Here is a 23,021-nt window from a genome sequence, read left to right as displayed (position 1 = left end):
GGATTTAGAGAGAATTTGGAGTTAATCAAAATTGCTAATATGAATTTATGAGGGGGTATTTATAAAGTTTGGGGAAATTATGACCGTTAGGGACGCGTTTGGTATTTTTAGAAAAGTTTAATTAATTTTAACAAGTTTTTAACATTTTAAAATGCTGGAACTTGAGAGGTTCGGTCGACCTGGGCACGGGCCAGTTGATTGACTATCCAAGCTCGATTGACCGAGCACAAGGCCGGTCGGCTGAGCCCTCACAATGAGTTTGAATTAAAAATGGGTTCGGTTGACCAGGGAAGCCGGACGGTTGACCATCGTAAGGCGATTTGGAACCCTTCATAGGTTCAGTCGACCATGGCAAGAGGTCGGTTGATCATTCATGAGGTTTGGTTGACCAAGACAATTTTGAACTACAAGGCCGGTCGACGAAGTGATTGGAAAAGTAAATTTTAGGAGACCGGTCAACCAAGGAAGCTTAGTTTAAAAGTGGTTCTGTCAACTGAGCAAGTCAAACTTTTGACTCCGGGCTGGTTCGGTCGACCGAGTTGATTAAAAGCTCGAACTGGTCAGTCAATCGAGGGTATTAACAATTAATATTTTGCTAAAAAAATCCAATGTTGGTTGACTGAAGGTCAACCGAAGTCTTTGTAAGCTCAAATTTAACCCTAAAGCTATTCCATAAACTTTGTATGATTTTAGTCCTTTTAGGAAAAATTTTTTTTGGTGAAATGTTAGGAGTTCTATGGTCATCTGAGCAATCAATCCATATCATGCAGATGCATGCATTATTACAAACCAAAGTTATAGAAATTAAATGCAATACAATTACAATAAATGTTTTCTTCTTTTGCTCTTCAAGTCTTCATGGAACAGCCAGGATGATGTGAGCTTTAAGTCCTTTCTGACTTCCGTCTTCCTCTTTTGTGTGTGTGGATTCCGAATTATGAACTTGTTCAAAATACTAGACACACACATGAAACACTTGTGTTTGTCAACATCAAAACAAAAATCGGACTCAAAAAGCCAATAGAAAGGTAGAAAGGGTAGGGCCGTAGGGGTAGACTTAAAATAACTTGGGAAGAGATAGCGAGTAAGGATTTAATATCCTTGAATCTATTAATAGAAATGATTCATGATCGCATAAATTGGCGGAAAAAGATTCATATAGCCGACCCTACCTAGTAGGACTAAGGCTTGGTTTTGTTGTTGTTGTTGTTGTACTGTCTACCTCCACACATGCAGATATATTGGTTTATTGGAATGAGGGTTCGAGGGATTTCTTATGTTTTGGAGAGGCATTATTCAATCTTGTTTCTTTCTTATTACTTTTTTTTTTTCATTTGTTATTTTAGGTTGTATTACTCCAGTTTCAGGTGTGGGGTTACTTTTCGCTTCCTTTTGATGCAATGCACTATTTGAAACATTCCCAATGACAGCTCTAAATTTGGGCTAGATGTGCAGCTGATAATGCAAGTAGAGCCCAACATAATTGTATTCTCCTTAATGTATTGCCTTCATCTTCTCCTTGATTGCTAGCTTTTGTAGGCTTTACTTTGGCATAGTGGGCCTGCATTCATTTGTATGCTCACTTTTTCGTCTTGGTCTTAGTTTCTTTTAGAACATTCCTTCAAAAGTTTATTTGGATTTTTTCTTTTGTAATAACCTTTGGAGTAGTCATTTTTCATTTTAAATATTGCATGTGCCTAAGCGATGCTATTATTTTAATACCTATATGCAAAAATAAAGATGATATCAAAAATTGTAATAACTATTGCAAAATCAAACTTATGAGTCATTTGATGAAACTGGAAGAATGAACAAGGAATAACATTAAAAACGAGGGTTTTAGAGAATCAATTTGGTTTTATGCCTGAGACATTGACAACATAAGCTATTTATTTATTAAGAAGGTTAATGGAAAAGTTTAGGGAAAAGAAGAGGGACTTGCCTATAGTTTTTACTTTTTATTTTCTTTAGAGAAAACCTATGATAGAGTACCTAGGGAAGTTCTATGATGGGTTTTAAAAAAAGGGGGAGTAGACAATAGAGATATTAGTGTCATTAAGGATATGTATGATAACAACTTGCGTGAAGACTGCATGAGGAAAGTCTAGAGAATTCCCAATCACAATAGGCGTACATCAAGGTTCTGGCCCCTATATTTTTGCTTTTTTAATTGAAGAACTCACTAGGAATATCCAAAACGAGATCCAATGGTATATGTTGTTCAAAGATGATATTGCTTAGGAGTGGAATGGAAGTAAGTTAAGACTATGGAGAATAACTTTAGAGTCTAGAGTTTTAGGATAAATAGTGGTATGATAGAATATATGAAATGTAATTTCATTCAAGTAAGGAGGTATATTGGAGATAAAAGATTAATCTTGGTAATCATAAAATTAATAGCACTAGTAGATTTTGTTATCTTGGATCTATTATGCAAACGGAAGGAGAAATTGAATGGGATGTAATACGTAGAGTTAAAACAAGTTGGATAAAATAGAGGAATGTTGCGGGCATGCTATGATCGTAGGATACCCTTAAAATTAAAAAGAAAGTTCTATAGGGCGGCTATAAGACTAGCCATGTTTTATGGAAATGTTAGGCAACTAAGAAAAAACATATCCAAAAAGTAAAAGTTTTATAATGCGAATTCTATGGTAGATGAGTGGTATAACATTAAAGGATAAATTAAGGAACAAACATATCTACAATAAGTTAGACATAACACCTGTAGAAGATAAGATAAGGCACGGGGCGACTTGGATGGTTTGAGCATTTAAAACGCAAGACAAATAGTGCACCAGTAAGGAGGAGTGACCTAGTTATTGTTACTGATAATAGAAGGGGTAGGGGTGGACCTAAAATAACTTAGATTGAGATAGTGAGGAAGGATCTAATAGCTCTTAAACTAGCCAAGGAAAATGCCCCTGATTGTAGGATTTATATAGCTGACCATAAAATGTGCGCCAATAAGGAGTGAGCTAGTTATTGCTATTGGTAATAGAAGGGGTAGGGTGTCATAGGCCAAATATTTCACACCTTTGTGAATGGACCGTGCGTTGCTAGCTAAAGCCCTCTTGTTTAACTAGCTAGCCTAGCGTTTACCACAATTCACCAACAAAACACTTTCATTGTCATTCAAGCACATCTAAGCAGAAGCAATAAGCGGCTTATGAAAGCAGTGACACTTGAGCAGTAAACAATGAAGCAACGTAATTCATTTTCAACACCTTCATTAACAGTGTGTGTCTAGCAAGTCAGGAAAGTAGGCTAAACGCGTTGAAAATAGCTAGTGAGTTTTACAAGTTGATGAACACTCACCCTCTCCTAGGCCTAAAATTTTTTTTATGCTATTCCCACTCTGGCACTAGGAAACATTAATATGACAGAGGAGTTATACTCCACTTTTTAGCCTAGGAAAAAATTATCTCTGAAAAATAACCCTACATTAGTATTTACATGATGGAAACCCATCTCAAACGCATGAGACAAGTGATCACAGGCAAGCATAATGCCCTAAACAAGCTCGGCTTGTGACGCTCCCTCACTTATGCGGTTGACGTCCTCGTGGACTTTGATGTTAGGTACACTTCAACTTTGTCCACGAATGGTTGCATATCTTCCGCAGAAACCTAGCTGATTTCTTTGTCGCGAAGGCCTTTCCACTTCACTAAGAACCCCCGCTGCTTCTTCCTTGAGGATGTGAACTCTTTGCAAGGATGTCTTCAACTTCTTGTTTGTCGGGTTGCACTGTCTTCAAATCTGCTCTGGTTGATTGACTTCTGCTTGGATCTTCGGTGTTGGCATTGAACGGTTTGAGGTAGCTGACATGAAACACAAGATGCACTTTCATCCAAGCTGGAGGGTCAATTCTGTAAGAGGCCTTCCCGACTTTGGCTAAGATGGGGATTGGTCCTTCATATTAATGAAGTTATGTGGAGTGGCAATAGTATTTTTAGAGTGTTAATAGCATCTTCTTTTTATATATCTATTTTCTGTGTAGTTTGCATGGCTTGTATTGCATAATAAAAAGTAGTTCATGTCTCATTTCAATGGTTTTTTCATGATTTTAACTTTAAGACCAATAATCAAGTCTCCTATCTTGTCCCCTTAATGACCTGATCTGTTTAGTACGTTAAAGTGCTGTGGTCTTATCCCCTAATCTGCCCACTTCTTCATCCGCTTAGAAGCTTTCTCCAGGCGGGGTCGGGCAATCTCTGTGTGAGGTAACAACGACTGTTGGCCTGTAACAAGCTCCAAAGGGGTTGTTGAGCTTTTTTGGGCATTGAAACAGAACTGAGCCACATCAAATAGTTGCACCCAATTCTTTTGGTTGGCATTGACAAAATGACACAAGTACTCTTTTAGTAGCCCGTTGAATGTCTCTGTCTACCCATCTATCTGTGGATGGTAGCTCGAAGAGATGTCAAGTTGTGAACCGAGGATTCTGAAAAGTTATGTCCAGAAGTTGCTAGTGAATCTTGAGTCTCGACCACTAATAATATCTTGGGGAACACCCCAATACTTCACAATATTCTTGAAGAATAGTTGTAATATCTCCTCTGTCGAATAGTACTTTGGTGCGGGTATAAACGTACCATACTTTGAAAACTTGTTTATAACCACAAGGATAGACCTTGCATCTCTCACTCTGGGTAGGTTGGTTATGAAGTCCAGTGAGACACTTTCCCACGGTCTGGATGGTACTACTAGGGACTTTAGCAGCCCTACAATCTTCTTCTGTGCCACCTTGTCTTGTTGGCGAGTGAGACAAGTTTGGGCATAATCAACCACATCATTATTCATGTGCGGCCAATAATATCTCAATTTTAGTAATGCCAAAGTGTGCTGCTATCCTAGATGTTTGGCCCACATGGTATCATGACACTCTCTCAACAGTGTCTTCCTCAAATCTCCAGCTCATGACACAAAGAGTCGGCTACCATGGGTCATCAACAATCCGTCTTCCTCCAGAATCGACGTGCTTTCCCCTCTTTGGTCAGTTTCATGATGTTTTGCGCTACTAGATCTTTGGCTAAATTCTCTTTGACGTGCTCTCGCATTGTCGTGGTAACGGTATTCACAACCAAGTGTGTTACCATTTGCAAAGCCTCCAACTCGACCTTCCTACTAAGTGCATCAGCAACTTGGTTCAGGCACCCCGCCTTGTGCTCAAATGAGAAATCAAATTCTGTCAAGAATTCTTGTCACCGATTTTGCTTGGGTGTCAACTTCGGCAGTGTGAAGAAGTGGCTAACACCCGAGTTATCTGTTTTCACCACAAACCTTGACCCAAGCAAGTAATTTCGCCACACGTGAAGACAATGTATCACCGCTAGCATCTCCTTCTCCTGAGCTATGTACTTCTGTTCCACTTCACTATGCTTACGACTCTTGTACGCAACAGGATGTGCCTTCTGTAACAAGGCTCTTCCGAGGGCGTAGTCCGATGCATCTGTTTGCACTTCGAAGGGTTTCATGATGTCCAAAAGAGCAAGTATTGAATTTCTCGTCATGGCATCCTTAAAGTCATCAAAGGCTCCGTGGCACGTCTCTGTCCAGTTCCACCCCTGACTCTTCTTCAGTATTTTTGTCATAGGAGCAGTTCTCCTCAAGTACCCTTCTACGAACTTCCTATAATAATTGACAAAATCAAGATAGGAATGCAACTCCTTCACTGTCGTTGGGATCTTTTATTCTTGAATTGCTCTCACCTTCTCCATATCCATCGATATGACTTTGCCCAATCACATGACCAAGTAACTTGATGCTCTGCTTAGTGAAAGAACACTTCTCTTTCTTCACATATAGACTGTTCTCCTTCAGCCTGTTGAACACTTTCCGTTGATGTTCTTTATGTTTCTCCAGAGTGGAACTGTAGACAACAATATCATGCAGTTATACCAAGACAAACTTGTCAAGGTACTCACGAAATACCTGGTTCATCAAGGTACAGAATGTTGCAGGCACATTCGTCAACTCGAATGGCATCACCAAGAATTCATATGCCCCATACCGTGTGACACAAGTTGTCTTTGGCTCATCCCATCAACAAGTTTCATCTGACAGTAGTTTGACCTCAAGTCGGGTTTAGTGAAGTACTTGGCATGACTTAGCTGATCAAACAGATCGGCAATCAATGGAATATGATACTTGTTGTGCACTGTCACCTTGTTGAGCGTGCAGTAGTCTGTACAAATCCCTATGCTCCAATCATGTTTCCTTTGAAACAACATCGGTGCTTCGAACAGTGCTTTGGAAGGGCGAATATATCCCGCTTCCAACAAATCATCAAGTTGTTTTCTCAACTCTGCTAGCTCTTGAGGTGCCATCTGATATGACCCCTTAGCATGTGGTTTCACTCCTGATAGCAACTTGATCTCATGCTCCATACCCTGTCGGGGAGGCAAGTTGCGAGGCAGCTTATCTAACATCACTTCCTTGTACTCATGCAACACAACTTGGATGGTCGTAGGCACCAGCTCTTGGCCTACTTCTTCCTTTACCACCATCGTGGTGAGATACGTCTGTTCACCCCTTCTTAATCCCTTCTTGAGTTGCATGGCTGAAAGGAACTTCTCATCGTCTCCTTTTTTTGTAACGACTTGCACTATGCAAGGGTGATCTCCCATTTGACACAGGGAACTAGCAAAAGGCATCGACATTGCCTTAGTCTTCCTCAAGAATTCCATTTCCAAAATGATTTGGAAGTCATCCAACGACACCGCTGTGAAATTCGCATGACCTGCCCATTGCCCAAGCTTCACAGTTACTTGCTTGGCTACTCCTATAGTAGGTTGGGCTACAGAATTCACGACTTTCATGCATTTTGAGGCCTTCTCCAAGGATAAGTTGAGTCTCCCTGTTTCTACCTGTGAATCAAAATTATGGGTAGCCTCGGTATCCACCATAGCACGGGTACTTTTCCTATTGATCCTCAAGTCTACAAACATCAATCCTTTTGCTTGTGTAACTTTTGGTGCTTTCGCCTGCTTTTCCAATGCATTCACCGGCCGCATTGCACCCATCCTTGGAGTATCCTTTTCTTCCCCATCACTTTCCACTACCTGCTCCACAGTGGAAGCTTGTAAGGCATTGAATGATGCCTTGTGAGGGCACTCAACAACTCTATGAGAGCCTCGACACAAGTAGCATGAAATTCTATCCTTTTCAGTGGGTGTGTTGAACCCTCGAGAAGATGAAGCTTCTTTTGAAGGTGATGCCTAATAGTCGGCTCCCCGCTTTTGGGTATGCCCTTCATGAAATACTGTCCGTTGTTTTCACCTATGCCAATCTCTTTGGACGAAGCGGTATTATCACTATCGTAGTTAGTCAAGCGTTTCGCGGTAGCTTGTGCAGTAGAAAAGTTTTGAACTCTTTGCCTATGAAGTTTTGTCCTTGCTCACGGTTTCATCCCCTCAAGAAAATAGAATAACTTGTCCTTTTCCGACATGTCCTTAATATCCAACATCAAAGCAGAAAATTGTTCTACGTATTCCCTGATTGACCCGGTATGCTTAAGGTCTCTTAGCTTCTTCCTAGCATTGTACTCAACATTCTTAAGAAAGAATTGGGCATTGAGCTCTCTGTTTAAGTCCGCCCAACAATCCGCTACACAATGCCCATTTTCAATTTCATTGTAGTTAGTACGCCACCACAGTTTGGTGTTACCAACCAAGTAAATAGTCGTAGTATCCACTTTTACTTGTTCTGAGTCCATCCTCAAAGCGCGAAAGTACTCCTCCATATCAAACAAGAAGTTCTCCAACTCCTTGACATCACGTGCAAACCCATACGTCCTGGGTTCTAGTACCTTGGTCTTGCTAAACCCCGGAGTGTTAGAGTTTCCCATAGCAAGAACCATCACATTCATCTTTGCAGTCAGATAAGCTATCTGAGCTTGCAAAGTCTCCACAGTGTCGTGAAAGTCCTCTGACATTTCCACCATCGAACTTTGTTGATGCTTTTGTGATCCCTCCTATTCATCAACACGTTTTGTTAATCGGGCCATCTCTATGACCACATTGTTGGCTTCCGTCTCAGCTTGTGCTTCCAGCACCTCAATTCTCTGGAAATTAGTTGATATGGTCATTTATCAAAGCTTTACTAATCCCACAATGAAGGCAACTGAATTCACACAGCGACTAACCTAGCTTTGATACGAGGTGTCACGGCCTGAATATTTCACACCTTTGTGAATGGACCATGCGGCACTAGCTAAAACCCTCTTGTTTAACTAGCTAGCATAGTGTCTACCACAATTCACCAACAAAACACTTTCATCGTCATTCAAACAGATATAAGCGGAAGCAATAAACAACTTATGAAAGCAGTGACACTTAAGCAGTAAACATTGAAGCAACGTAATTCATTATCAATACTTCCGTTAACAATGTGTGTCTAGCGAGGGAGGCAAGTAGACTAAACATGTTGACAATAGCTAGTGAGTTTTACGAGTTGATGAACATTCACCCTCCCCTAAAGGGCTTTCTATGCTATTCTCACTCTAGCACTAGGAAACATCAATATGACCGAGGAGTCATACTCCTCCTTTTAGCCTAGGGAATAACTAATCTCTAAAAAAATAACCCTACACTAGTATTTACATGATGAAAACCCATCCCAAACGCACGAGACAAGCGGTCACAGGCAAGCATAATGCCCTGAACAAGCTCAGCTTGTGACGGGGGTAGACTTAAAATAACTTGGAATGAGATAGTTAGGAAAGATTTAATAGCTCTTAAGCTAGCAGTGGAAAATGTCCTTGATTACTTGAATTGGTGGGAAAGGATCCATATAGCCGATCCCACCTAGTAGGACTTAAGGCTTCTTCTTGTTGTTGTTCTAACCAAGGTTGTTAGAATTGGGATCTTGCCTAGGATCATTTGAGGAGGAAGGGGGGGGGGGGGGGGGATTATTTAGGATTGGATTGTGGATCATAAGATTCTACGTACAAAGATAAGTTAAATATTTATGCATTTGGCATTTTATGACAACTATCAATAAAAGATATCTAAAACCTTGATAGTGAGTTTAAAAATTACAACAAATTTCAGGAATGTAGCATGCTGGTTGGCTAGCACCTAGCAGGTTTTTCCTTCAACAATTTTGAGCTAAAAAAATCCGAATAGTCTGAATTGCAAAGTGCTTTGCAAAGGTCAGACTGTTGTCAGCTTGTTTTTTCGATAATTATAATTAAAAAGAAAAGCAAAAAGAATGAAGGAAAAAAAAGGAAGAAGAAATTGCTGATCTTAATTCAATTGACTGCTGTAAACTTTTCAGGAATAAAAAAAAGGAAAGGCTTTTTGTTGAAGGAAGAACTTTTTGGTTAGTAGAAAAGAAAAGAAGAAGAAATAAGAAAGCTGTCTGCTCTTTGCTTCGGGGGAAAAGGGAAAAGAAGAGGAAGAAAGTAAATGACTACAAGGATAGTGGGGAAAAGAAGAGGAAGACAGTAAATGAGTACAAGGATAATGCATATCTGCTACAAGCCTGTAACTTTAAACTCTTAGCCAGCCTGTTCAACTCCCTGGTTGTTGAAGCTCTCTGCCGATCGCAAAGCTCTCAGCTGGTCTCTGCTGCTACTGGAAGAAGGAACTGTCCCAGCCTGCTGATAGACAACTTGGGGTTGCTGATCAAGAACTCTTGAAGCTCTTAAGAGAGCTTTAGGTTTTAAAGGAAGAGAGCTTTCGGGAGATGCTCAACTGCTCTCATGAATTGGAATAAACAAATCCGAGGAGACGCTGCATTTAGGCCAACTGGACCAAATTTTATTTCCATGGCAAACGTAAAGTGCTTGGGCCAATAAAAATATAGATTTGAGATTTTTATTTAAAATTCTAAGTGGATAAAATTCATATCCGTTGTACAAGTAGGATAAGTAGGGTTGCAAGTAGGATTTTGATCCTACGATCCTTACGACTGGGATCCTACATTCCTGCTTTTTTTCTTTTTTTCATACAATCTGTATCGATTAGGCAAGTATAGATCATAGGAGGGTAAGATTCCAATCAGAATTTTGACAACTTGATTCGAACATATCTGCGTTATTTCTAAATGGTTCAAAATTTGTGCTGCCTTCTACTGTCGCTTCGTTCAGTGCTAGAATAGAATTGTAAAAATAGGGCTCTATTGGCTGCCTAATTTACATGGACAAATACTTTTGGAGCACCAGATGATTAACTGTTTATATGACATCATGACCTCTTGTCTGTAGAACATGGTTTACTACTGTATAAATTTAAATTTCTTCCTTTTTATACAATAATTTAATATCTAAAACATTTGCAAGTGTAAGCAAATGTAAAATGTTGTGTACAATAAAAAATAGGGACCTTTGATTTTGTTTTATAAGGTTGGTCACACCTTGTGGTGTACTTGTCCTATAACTAACTGCCCTTTTTTGTCTAGGTGAGATATACCCCTTCTTATACTAAAAATGATATTACTTTTTGTATGGCAACCCTTTGTATGTGATACTTGGGGACAGCAGCACAAATCTTATCATGCCATTCTATTGTATATCATATGCGGTTAATTTTGGCTGCGGCCTGTTACTAGCTTAATTAGCTTTTCATTTTTGATCCATGCCTTCTTTTGTCCAATAAATCCACTCAAATCCTTCTACTACTACTACTACTAGTATAAAATTGGGTGTTCATTTCCAAACTCCTTGGCCTTTTGGGACCTGGTGATTGAGAGGATGGATAGAAGATTGGAGGTTTGAAAGAGGGTGTATATATCTCTTGGGGATCATGTCACACTCATTAATGCTTTATTGTCTAACATCCCTATCAATTTCCTTTCTCTTTTTAAAGTGCCTGTAAAGGTTAAAGGTGGCAAGGGCACTCGAGAAGCTGATGCATGTTTGTGTTTGGTCATACTTAGGGGAGAGCTAATTAGGAAGTTGTTAGAAAAACCAAATCCTAAGGAGGACTATGGCTTGGTAATGTGGTTTTCGAAATCATCTTCCTAATTGGAAAATGGTTGTGGAAGTTTCCTTTGGAAGTAAATTCCCTATGGCAAGAGGTGACTAGAAGTAAACATGGGCTTATCGAAATGGATGGGTGACTTGAGGAAGTGGTATTATCGCTCATGCTTGTCAAGTTTTCTTTTCTTCACAATGCACCTATCGGCTCATTCTTTTCTTCTATTTTGTATTATAGTGTGGCCTGGGGGAGGGGGGATCCTTTCGTGAGATTTCCACTTTTTCAGGCATCTCAATGAAAGAGAGGTTGAAGAGCTTACGACATTGCTTTCTGTATTGGATCATTTCGTTCCTTCCAATGAGGATGAGAGAGTTTGGGAGGTTGGTTCCTCAGGGCTGTTCTTTTCTAAAACTTTCTTCTCACACTTAAAGCACTTCCACCTCCCCCTCCCCCTCCCCCTCTCTGTATTGGATCATTTCGTTCCTTCCAATGAGGATGAGAGAGTTTGGGAGGTTGGTTCCTCAGGGCTGTTCTTTTCTAAAACTTTCTTCTCACACTTAAAGCACTTCCACCTCCCCCTCCCCCAACCCTTTCTGTGGAGCCAAATCATTTGGAAGGCTTAAGGTTCCCTTGAAGATTTGGACCTTTGCTTGTCATTGGATGGACTTAATACACATGATGCATTATAAATAAGAAGGTCCTACATGTTTCTCAATCACGATATGTGCTTGATATGCCGTGAGTCCCATGAAACAAACACCCACTTGTTGTTTTGATTGTAATGTGGTATCACACCTTTGAAATACTCTTTTTGTATCTTGGAGAGCATGGGCGGTGTCCTGCAATGTGAGAAATCTCTTGTTAGTGAATTACAAGGGTTTGGGTTCAAGCAAAAAAGGACATGCTCTTTGGAATGGGACAGCCTTTGTGATCGTTTGGACTCTTTGGGTAGGGGACACTTGTCTGGCCCGCATTCATTATGGAATAGAGTGGTTTTTCCTTGGCTTCTTTTTGGGTTCATTCCCTTGGTTTCTTTTGGGGTTTGATGCTGTCTGTTCTCCAGAGGGATTTGAGGGCAGCTCTTATGTAGTCTTTTTGGTTTTTTGATCTTTGTTCATTGTTCTATGTGAACACCTTGTCCTCAGACTTCTTGTACTTCATTTTGGTTGCTAGTAAAAATTTCTCTTATAAAAAAAGGGTTCTTGTTGATTTTACTCCTTTTTGCCAGTTATATCAACTATTACTGACTGAAACTTGTTGAACATGTGTTTGTATAGTTCACTGATGAAAATGGACAAAGGCAAAATGTATGGCAAACATCATGGGCTATCAGTACGCGCTTTGTTGGTGGTATTATTATGACCCATGGAGATGATGCTGGTTTAATGCTCCCCCCAAGGATTGCACCGACACAGGTAAAATTTTGAACACCTTTTTGTGGTATATTGAAGTCGGTGCTACTGTTTTCCTAATGTTTAATTCATACTTGTTTCAACTAAAGGCTAAAATTTGCTTCTGTCATTTTGGTGATTGATATTTATCATGTTTCTAATGGTATTGGCCGAGCACTTTTATGTTTTTCTTGTTCAAAAGAAAGTATGCCATTGTTTTTGTGAAAAAAACTCAATATAATAAAAGGTTTGTTTTGGAACTTGAAAAACATGAAAGAAAGGAAAATATGAAGGAATCCACCTTTTCTCCTTTGGCTAGCAGGGAAAATTATAAAGAGAACATAATATATAACTAATCAATGAACAAAATTTTTAATGGTTATTTAGTCATTTAGCATTATTATTAATTGTAAGAGTTTGGTTTGTAATAAGTGTAAGGGTATTTTCGTCATTCTAATTTTACTTGACATATATTATAAATAGAGAGAGAGACCTATCATTGAATTTAGGTCTTCCATTTTACCCAATTATTCAACATGGTATCAGAGCATGATTCTGAAACCTAAACCCTAAGTGTTGCCACCACCATCAAACCGGAGGCTAAAACCCAAAATGCACTGCATGTCTATCATCATAGAATATTTTTCAGCGATACTATAACCCTAGAGAACAGCCAGCAGCAGCAGAGAGTCAGACCAGTTGCTGGAATTTTCTGGGCGACACTGCCAGTTTGAGAAGCAGTTAATCAATGGTTATTGAGTTTATTGGGTCTGAAACAGTGGGATTTGCTGTGTTTTTTGATTCAATGATCTATTTCCTTCCATATATCAAAATATCAAGCTGTTGGACTTGCGTTTTGTTCAAAGATCCAATCTTTGTTTAACCATACACTCATGGAATTCGTCAATTGTTGTTTGGTGTTAATAATAGTCATTGGTTACTTTCTTGGAGCAGTGACAGTGCTCATAAGCTGTTTTTTTTTTTTTTTTGTGTGGCTACAGCGGTGTTATATAAGTTGGTGATTTCTCCATGGTAGTTTCAATGGCTCACTTCTTCAATTGTTTCAGTGCTGTGAGTTGCTTTCTTGGGACTGTGTCTGAATTTCTTGGTGCTGTGGCAGTCTTGTACTGATTTATTTGTGACTTGTTCATGTTTGGTCACCTTGTTTGTGGTTGTTCCGATTGTTCCAACAATTAATCTTATGGTCATTGGTTTGAGTTTGTCAATGCTGGGATGGAGTTTACAAATCCCAAAAGTATGGTTCCTTCATTAATCACTTGTTTGAGTGAACCGCGTATTGTGACTATGTCAGAGGAGGAGTATTCAAGGTTTCTACAGTATCAGTCGTCTTAACAAGCAACTTCTCACGTTGCATTTTTTGCCCAGAAAGGTAATCCTACAGTCTTTATGTCATCTAGTATCCCTCCTACTAGTCCTTGGGTTATTGATTTTGCTGCCACTCACCATATGATAGGTGCAACCAACTTCTTTTCTAATCTCCAGTATCCTAAAAATCTTCCTCAAGTTACCCTTGCTGATGGGTCCACTATCGCTGTTAAGGGGATAGGACTAGCCAATCCAACTCCTTCCATCTCTCTTTCTTTTGCTTTATACATTCCTAAATCTCCTTTCAATCTCATGTCAGTTAGTAAGCTTACAAAGTCACTAAATTGTTCTGTCACATTCTTTCCTGGTTTTGTGGTTATTTGGGATCTAAAGACGAGAAAGACAATTGGCACAGGATGTGAGGCTCGTGGACTTTACTACTTTGAGCCACCTTCTCTAGCCATTGCCTGCATAATCGTAGCTACACCACTTCAAATCCATTGTTGCCTTGGTCATCCGTTCTTGAACAAGTTGAAACAGCTAGTTCCTACATTGAATTCTGTGTCTAATCTTGAGTGTGAGTCTTGTCAATTGGGCAAGCATCATCGTGTTCCCTTTGTTTCCCGGGTCGACAAACAAGTGGTTAGTCTTTTCATGCTAGTCCATTCCGATATTTGTGGTCCTAGTCATGTCACATCAAAGTTGGGGTTTTGGTTCTTTGTTACATTTGTTGATGACTAATCTAGGATGACTTGGTTATATTTAATGAAAGACCGTTTCGAGTTTTTTGATGTATTTTGTGCCTTTTGTTCCCGAATAAGGACTCAATTTAATATGCCAGTCAAGATGTTTCATAGAGATAATGCTAAGGGGTACTTTAGTACCCAATTCAGTACTGATATGGCTAGTTCTGGTATGATCCATTTGTCCTTTTGTGCCCACACTCCACAACAAAATGGGGTTGCAGAGCGGAAAAACAAACATATTCTTGAAGTCGCTTGTCCTATTGTATCAAATGGATGTCCCCAAATTTTTTTTGTTGAGTGATGTTGTGCACACAACGTGCTCCCTCATAAAAAAAATGCCATCCTTTGTCCTTGGTGGTAAAATCCCATATTCAGTTATCTTCTCTAAGGCTCTTTGTTCTCCCTTCCTCGTATGTTCGGTCGTGTGTCCTTTGCCCATCAGTTGATTCCAGGAATGGATAAGTTGGATCCTTGTGCTATCAAATGTATCTTTTTGGTCTATTGCTTTTCTAAAAATGGATATCGATGTTATAGTCTTACTCTACATCGATTTTTTGTCTCTACTGATGTCACCTTTTTTGAGTCTACACCATAGTACTCTGATTCCTTGAGTTTTGTTGACATTAATGAGTCTTTTCCTTTGCCTTGCCTTCCTGATCCAAACCTAGTATCTATGCCCTATCCTCCTACATCTTCATCTAATTTGTGTCCTTCTCGTCGCTTGGATCATCCCAATTTGCAGGTATACACACGGCGACTCAAGGGGGAAGTGCCTCCTCTAGCTTCTACTTGTGTGCCTCTAGTTCCCTCATCAGATGATTTTATTTCCCATGATGTTGATCCTCCTATAGCTGTTCGAAAAGGTAAATACAGTTGTACCCAACCTCCGATCTCTAATTTTGTTTGTTATGATTTCTTGTCCCCTTCTTATTACTATTTTGTTAGTATTCTATTTTCTATTGCTTTTCCAAAATCTATTTTTGAAGCCCTATCCCGTTTTGGGTGGAAGACAACAATGTTTGAAGTGATGCGCGCACTACATGATAATGATAATTGGGTTTTGGTACCTCTTCCTTTCAATACGTTTGTGGTTGGTTGTCGTTGGGTGTACATTGTGAAAGTCAATCTTGATGGTTTTGTGGCTCATTTCAAGGCTCGCCATACTGCTAAGGGGTATACTTAGGTGTATGGTTTGGATTATTTAGACACATTCTCTCTTGTCGCTAAGCTTGCCTTAGTACGTTTGTTCGTTTCTTTGGCCACCACTTGTCATTGGCCTCTACATCAGTTAGATGTGAAGAATGCTTTCCTACATGGTGATCTTCATAAGGAGTTATATATGGAGCAACCACTTGGTTTTGTTGCTCAGGGGGGAGTCAGGCTCGGTATATCGACTTAAGAAATCATTGTATGGATTAAAATGATCTCCAAGGGCATGGTTTGACCGTTTTAGTGTCATAGTACTTGAGTTTGGCCTTCATCGGTGTGCAATAGATTACTTCGTTTTTTGTCATCATACTCCATCTGGAAGGATTTTGCTTATTGTGTATGTGGATGACATTGTGATCATTGGTGATGATGATCGAGGCATCCAAGACCTAAAGCTTTTCCTACAAAGTAAGTTTCAGACCAAGGACTTGGGACCATTGAAGTACTCCTTGGGTATAGAAGTATCAATATCTCGTACGGGAGCTGTATTGTCATAGAGATGGTGTGTTCTTGATATTTTAGATGAGATGGGGCTGTTGGGATCCAAACTTATTGATACATCCATGGATCTCAATAGTAAGTTAGCGCCAAATATGGGTGATTTGTTGCCCAACCCAGGTCGGTACAGGAGACTTGTTAAAAAGTTAAATTATTTTATTGTCACCTAATCAGATATATCCTTCGCAACAAGTGGTGTGAGTCAGTTTCTCAATTCCCTGAGAACAAGTCACTGGAATGCAGTAATTTGCATTTTGAGATATCTCAAAGGTGCACCAGGGAGAGGTCTCTTATATCAGGATTGAGGTCACACATATTCAAGGGTATACAGATGCAGATTGGGCCGGGTCACCTTTCAAACAAAAATCCACAATGGAGTATTGTATCTTTGTCAATGGTAATTTGGTGTCTCGGAAAAGTAAGAAACAAACTGTGGTGGCCAAGTGGAGTGCTGAGTTAGAATACAGGGTTATGACGCAGACTGCATGTGAATTTGTTTGGCTAAAGAACATGTTGAAAGAACTAGGTTTTCCACATTCTTAGCCTATGGAGTTGATGTGTGATAATCGAGCCTCTATTCATATTGCCTCCAACCTTGTCTTCCATGAGCGGACGAAGCACATTGAAGTTGATTGCCATTTTATTCGAGAGAAACTTGTATAGAAGCTCATTACAACCACTCATGTGAAGTCTGAGTTTCAGCTTGCTGAATTGTTCACTAAAGTCTTGGGAGGTGCTCATGTGAAATTCATTTGTAACAAGCTAGGAGCATATGATATATATGCTCCAGCTTGAGGGGGACTGTTAATGGTTATTTCGTCATTTAGCATTATTATTAATTGTTAGAATTTGGGTTGTAATAAGTGTAAGCTAGTACGGGTATTATGGTCGTTCCAATTGTACTTGACACATATTATAAATAGAGGGAGAGACCTATCATTTGAGTTTAGGTCTTCCATTTTACCCAATTATTCAACAAAAATTTGCATTTTGGATGCCATTAACCTTTAATTTTTCTTAATTTACTGTCTTATTTTAATAAAATTTCATCCTAGAAATAGATATGAAATCAATAAAAAACAGACAAATTTTCCCCCTGATGAAATACTTTATCTAAATGGAGTCTTAGTAAACAAAACCTTCTTATTAAGTTGGATCCCTAAGAAGAAAAAAAAATGAGAAGGGATTGCTCAGTTAGGCAAGTCTGTTATTGCTGTACTTCACCATCAAACATCACTTGCTTCTCTTCCTTGTAGTGAGATTGTTATTATGTCAGTTTTGTAGTTATCCAACTATTATTCATTTAGAGGATATGATTTTTTTTTTTTTTTTTTTTTTTAATGAATCTTACCCTAGTTATGTAATTATCTACATTGAACCCAGTAAAAAATCTTGTAGTGTAACTATATAAAAGCATATAGCCATTATCACTTTTGGACATAAATAATAGCATTCATAAGATCTTTTTGTGAAAGAGTTAATAGAATTACTTTCATATGTTTTAGCATGTTTGTTAACCAACTAGTATTATGGAATTCCTTTCATTTAATTCCAAGAATAGCACCTTCATCAAGCTAAACCTGACCATGAGTTCCTTAAGAGTGATTGGTGAATAGCATGTCAAAGACTCGTGTTTTCAGTTTCAGACAGAACAGGATTTTGTAGGAAAGGTGACCAAAAAAAAAAAAATCCTCACAAATGCAATTCTGATTTAAATTTATGCAGAAAGTTAGGGTGCAGCTGAGGTACTAATTTAAGAATTTAGTGTATTGTGTAGATGAGTCTTAGGGTTCATGAAATTAGGTGAAGGGGCTATAGATATTGGATAAGATATTTTTTTTGGGTGATCTAATTTTTTTTTTTTTCAAAGTGTTGATGAAGTAGTAGCTAGTGCATGGGATTAAATGAAGCAAATGCAAGAAAAGGTGTGTGGAAAGCAATAACAAGAAGCCTTAAGCCCTACTAGGTGATGTTGGCTACATGAATCCTTTTCTGCCAATTCACATGACTGAGTGCAGTTTCCTTGGCTAACTTAAGAGCTATTAAATCCTTTGTCTCTATTTCATTCCATGTTATTTTAGGTCTACCCCTACCTCTTTAATTCCAGTAACAATAACTTGCTTACTTTTCCTCACTAGGCCACTACTTGGCTTGTGTTTCAAATGCCGAAATCATCTAAATTTCCCCTCCCTTATAATATCTCTTACTAGTGCTATCTCTCATGGACGTGGAGTTCTTAATGGGCAAAAGGAATCACCTTGGCTAAAATCCTCCCAAAGTGTGAAGGAATCATGCCTGTGCAGTGGCGATTTTACATCAAGTCTAGCCTACCCGTACTCATCCTTATGCAAGGAAACACTCAAGTGTCTAGCCTAGTGGTCAAATCTCACGGCTCGACAGCTCTTAAACCAACTAAGGTCATCACTAAGGAACCTGGACTCGAATGGTAAGGGAAATAACTCACGTTTCACTAGTACCGTAGGTAACTCTCATCCCCTTAGCACAATTAGGGTCTCAGATGATACCGCCCAAGTATATAGCCGATTGCCGACGGTTAAGAAAGGCGTACATCCAAATCTCCAAGCTGAGAGTACTCACGCAATCCCTTTCCCAAATGGATTGTCTATGGGACTCCCAATCCCACATAGAAGCCCAAGACAACCCTTGAGGATGTCAAGAGCTCACCCTTAAGCACTCCTTAGGGTTGCTCACTTAGTACCCATCAAGATATTGGGGGGAGTTGGGATGCATACCTAGTCCACCCTCAAGAGTCATTTTCCTAAGTATTCGCTGTCATATACTAGTAACCACCAACGATCTAATTATCATACATCTTAGATTCGAGAACACCACAATTAGAACTATCTAGATCAACCACAATGTCATTGAGACATACCGAAACCATCCCCATGACAATAACACAGTTGCATCCAGGTTAACTGACCATACCTCCAAGTTAATAATCATACACCAAAACCATGTGTTAGGGTCACAAAACTCTTATGACTTTAACACTATGCCTGCCTAACTTATTACGAATATATATATATATATATGTATATATATATATATATGTATATATTTATTTATAATGAGAACTAAATAGATAGGAGTTGTTTTGAAGGTAATTGGGCTTAAGAAAAGAACTAATGTCATGACTGGTCTGCAGAATGGAATGGGGTTAGTGATGCAGGGGCAGCATCAAGGAGAGATTAGAAGGAATTGAAGAGAGGAAGGGGAAGAGAGGAGATACAAGGGGGAAACTCACGTTCACTTCAATCCAAATTCAACAAAAACTGCTGCAACATGGCTTTCACACGCCATTTATGAGGAAGTCTCAATACATTACCAACATAAAGAAGCTCCCAAATACACAATCATATACAAATTAAACTAAACATGCAATTAACTACTAGCTAAACCCAACAATTCTCGATCTAATTCTTCTTATCTCCAACAAGGATCATCCTGAGGTCTTGCTTCTTGTTTTAATTTATTTTGGATACTGTTTTTTTTTTTTTTAAATATTTTTTTTCACATTGCTTTTCCCCCATGTTAAATTTTTTAGTATAGTATTATCTTTATGACCATAATATGGTTAAAATGGGAAAGGTGGAAACATGAATAATATTGTAAATGGAAAATATTTTTATTTCCCTTTTTTTGAATATTAATAATATTATTAACATTATGGGTTTTTTATATTAGAATTTTATTTCTATTTTATTTTATTAAAATATTATAAAATGAAAAAAAAAAGGAGTTGAAGCAGTACAAAAATATAAAAGAAAAAATAGGTTTATTAGGGTCTTTCGTATTTGTAGGTTTATTACTATCATTGTTATTATAGTTTTATGCCTTTTATTGATTACTAGAAAATCTCAAGAATTTTAAATTTTTTTTAGAAAAGAAAAAATTCTAAAAGAAAAAAAAGTTGATTTTTAGGAATTCTAGAGTCCAATTTATTGCATTTTTCTTTGCTAGATTTTAAATTTTTCAAAAATCACAAGAAAGAAAATTAAGAAATGTAGAAAGAAATGCTTCCTTTTTGTATATAAATGTGTTTTTTTTTTTTTTTTTGTTTGGTAACTTTGGATTTTACTTTTATGACTTACTTTCTTTGAAAAGTTAGTATCTTGTGAAAAAAAAAAAAAAAGGACAAGTAAGGTTATGTGGTTATTTTTTTAGCCTTATTCTTGTCTTGAATATTGCACTTGCCTTTTTAATGTGGTCTCTTTTTAGGCAATGATAAACCTTATTTCTAATTTGATTGATCATGTTTCATATTTTAGCATTTAAAAATTCTAACTTGATGAGTAAGTCCATTTCTTCGTTTTGATTTATTCACCCATTCTTGTTGCTGATTTAGTCTAGACTCCTGAGGACCCTAATTTGAATCAACCTGATGACGGGTTCTCCAAATGAACACACTAGCACTTTACTAGGATTTTTTGAGGTGAAATGGTCCTTGCATACTTGATTGGACTGTTGTGAAATGATGCAGAAGGATTCAATCTTAAAAGGAAATGTAATAAAAAAATGAAATTTGAGGGTTAACGATCTCATTCGTGAACATGCAAGGTTTTGTAGGTACATTCATGAGATGGGTGCATTGGGAGTTAGGAATGACACCTATTTAACCTTGTACAATCACCGTTCAAATTGATAAAGCTTCAATTTTTTCATTATTTCATTTTCTTTTAAGATTGAACCCTCTTGCATCTTTTCACGGTAGCCTAATCAAATGTGCAATGACCATCTCACTTCAAGAAACCCTATAAGAGCGCTAGTACACTTATTTAGGGAATTTGTCATTGGATTGATTTAAATTAGGATTTTCAAGGCTAAAACAGTGACAAACATGTGTGAATAAATCAAAAAAGAAGAAATTAAACTTAAACATCAAACAAGAATATCAACCTTAAATGCCAAATAGGAAAACATGATCAACCAAATAAGAAATGACAAATAATGTTCATCATTGCCTAAAAAGAGACCACATTTGAAAAGGCAAGTGCAATATTCTAATAAAATAAGGAAAATAAGATATGGGTCGGTCATTGCCCAAGACAAGAAAGAGGCTATAACCATATAAACTTAATTATCTTTTTTTCAAGATACCAACTTTCCTAAGACAAGTAAGATATAAAAGTAAAATCATAACCTACCAAACAGAAGGAAATACATTTATATACAAAAGGAAACCTCTTTGTTTAGGTTTGATATACATTGTTGGTTGACAATCTGACAACTTAAGGGCCTATTTGGTGTCGTCGTTGTTTTTAGTTTTCTGTTTCTGCTTCTCCAGAGTGAAAAAACAGATTATAAAAACGTGTTTTTTTTCTGTTGTCAGTCTTCTACTTCTATTGGTGGTCTTCAATTGTTTGCCCAAAAATTGAAAACCAAATTTTATGATTTTCATTTGTTTTGGCAACCTATTGTCAGAAATTTTAATATCCAAAAATTATTATTTTTGGATTAAATCATTCATTTTATACACTTTAAAATTAAAATCAAAATTAAATGATTACATGAATTTAAATAAAATAAAAATAAAAATATACATAAATTTCAAAAAATAATAATAGAGCCAATTAAAAAAAATACTTTTACTACTTTTCAATTGTTACATCCAATAGAATTTTTATTGTAAAGTAAAATTTGAAAGTAAAACAATTAAGTAAAAGAATTATAATAAATTTTTTTTTATTATAGTAGTTTTTTTTTATGTGCATTATTTGTAATTTTATTATTTTATTCATATTTTTATAATATTTTGATTTAAAGATGAAAATGAGCATTTTTAGTTAAGTTTTTAATTTGTATTAGTTTTTAAAATGTTAACCAAATAGGTTGCTGGTTTCTAGTTTTTAGTTTTAGCTTTTGATTTTTGGTTTTTGTTTTTCTAATTTTTGACAATGATATCAAATAGCCCCTAAGCTTTTTAGGTGAAGTGATAATTTAACATGGTATCAGTGCAGGTTGCCACTGCATTTATTGTTTGTTTATTAAGAATTATCTTATATAATGGATGTTGTTTATCTCTCCACGTGCTTTTTTAAATTATTATTTTTATATGTTTTTTGAAAATTTAAAATCGAGCAAACCAAAAGGCAATAAATAAACCCAAAGATTCCTAAAAATAAAATATTTTTGTCTTTTAGATATTTTTTGAATTTTCAGAATTTTTGATATATTGTAGTAATGACTGCAATAATAATAAGCCTGCAACTACTACATAAGACCTTATTTTTTGTATTTTTCTACTTTTTCAACTTTTTCTATGTTTGTCATTTTCCAATGTTTTAATTAAAGAAAATAAAATAAAATGTTAATAATAAGAAAGACATAATGTTAATAACAATATTAATATTAATCTAATAATATACAAAAAAAAAGTCCTTTTTTTTTTTTTTTTCTTTTTCAGGTTTTTTTTTTTTTTTTTTCCCACCTTTTACAACTCAAATGCTAAATTTGCATGGGTAAGAAAAACATTTTTTACTTCCAAGATTCTTCATGTTTTCACTTTCCCGTCCCTAATTATCATATGATTAATGAAGATTATACTAAAGTGTATGAGCAAAAAGCAGTGCAAAAATATGAAAAAAAAAAAAAAAAAGTGCCTAAAGTAAATTAAAACAAGAGCACTTATGTGGGGAAGAGCAGCCATGCAAAAATGAGGATTTAAAAAAGAGCATAGCTAAATAAATTACAAAAAGAAAATAAAAATGACTTACCTGTTGGGGGTACCCTAGACCTCCCCTCCCCTCCCCTCCCCTCCCCTTTTTTGCTGTTTTTCCAGGGGCAGTCTGCAGGCCTTGTTGTCATCATGCCTGTTACAGCCATAGGAGACCATCACTGCCAAAATCGAGATGCTGCCCAGCAGCTTTGTGGGAGAAGTGTTGCTGTTGTTCAAACCACACCAGAAT

The 23,021-nt window shown here is 37.3% G+C and overlaps 1 protein-coding gene across 2 annotated transcripts in view; it reads left to right on the top strand.

The window, feature by feature from the left end:
* The window catches only part of LOC131146315 (proline--tRNA ligase, chloroplastic/mitochondrial), a 53,043-nt gene that overhangs the window by 12,919 nt on the left and 17,103 nt on the right, over nt 1-23,021 (top strand). For both annotated transcript variants that reach the window (XM_058095847.1, XM_058095848.1), the window contains exon 7: nt 12,200-12,337. In XM_058095847.1, the coding sequence (XP_057951830.1) occupies nt 12,200-12,337 (138 nt within the window). The remainder of the gene's footprint in view (nt 1-12,199; nt 12,338-23,021) is intronic.

Source organism: Malania oleifera, chromosome 13, assembly GCF_029873635.1.
Source record: "Malania oleifera isolate guangnan ecotype guangnan chromosome 13, ASM2987363v1, whole genome shotgun sequence".
Classification (NCBI taxonomy): Eukaryota; Viridiplantae; Streptophyta; class Magnoliopsida; order Santalales; family Ximeniaceae; genus Malania; species Malania oleifera.
Note: the sequence above shows the minus strand (reverse complement) of the source record. Positions and strands in the feature narration are given on the sequence as shown.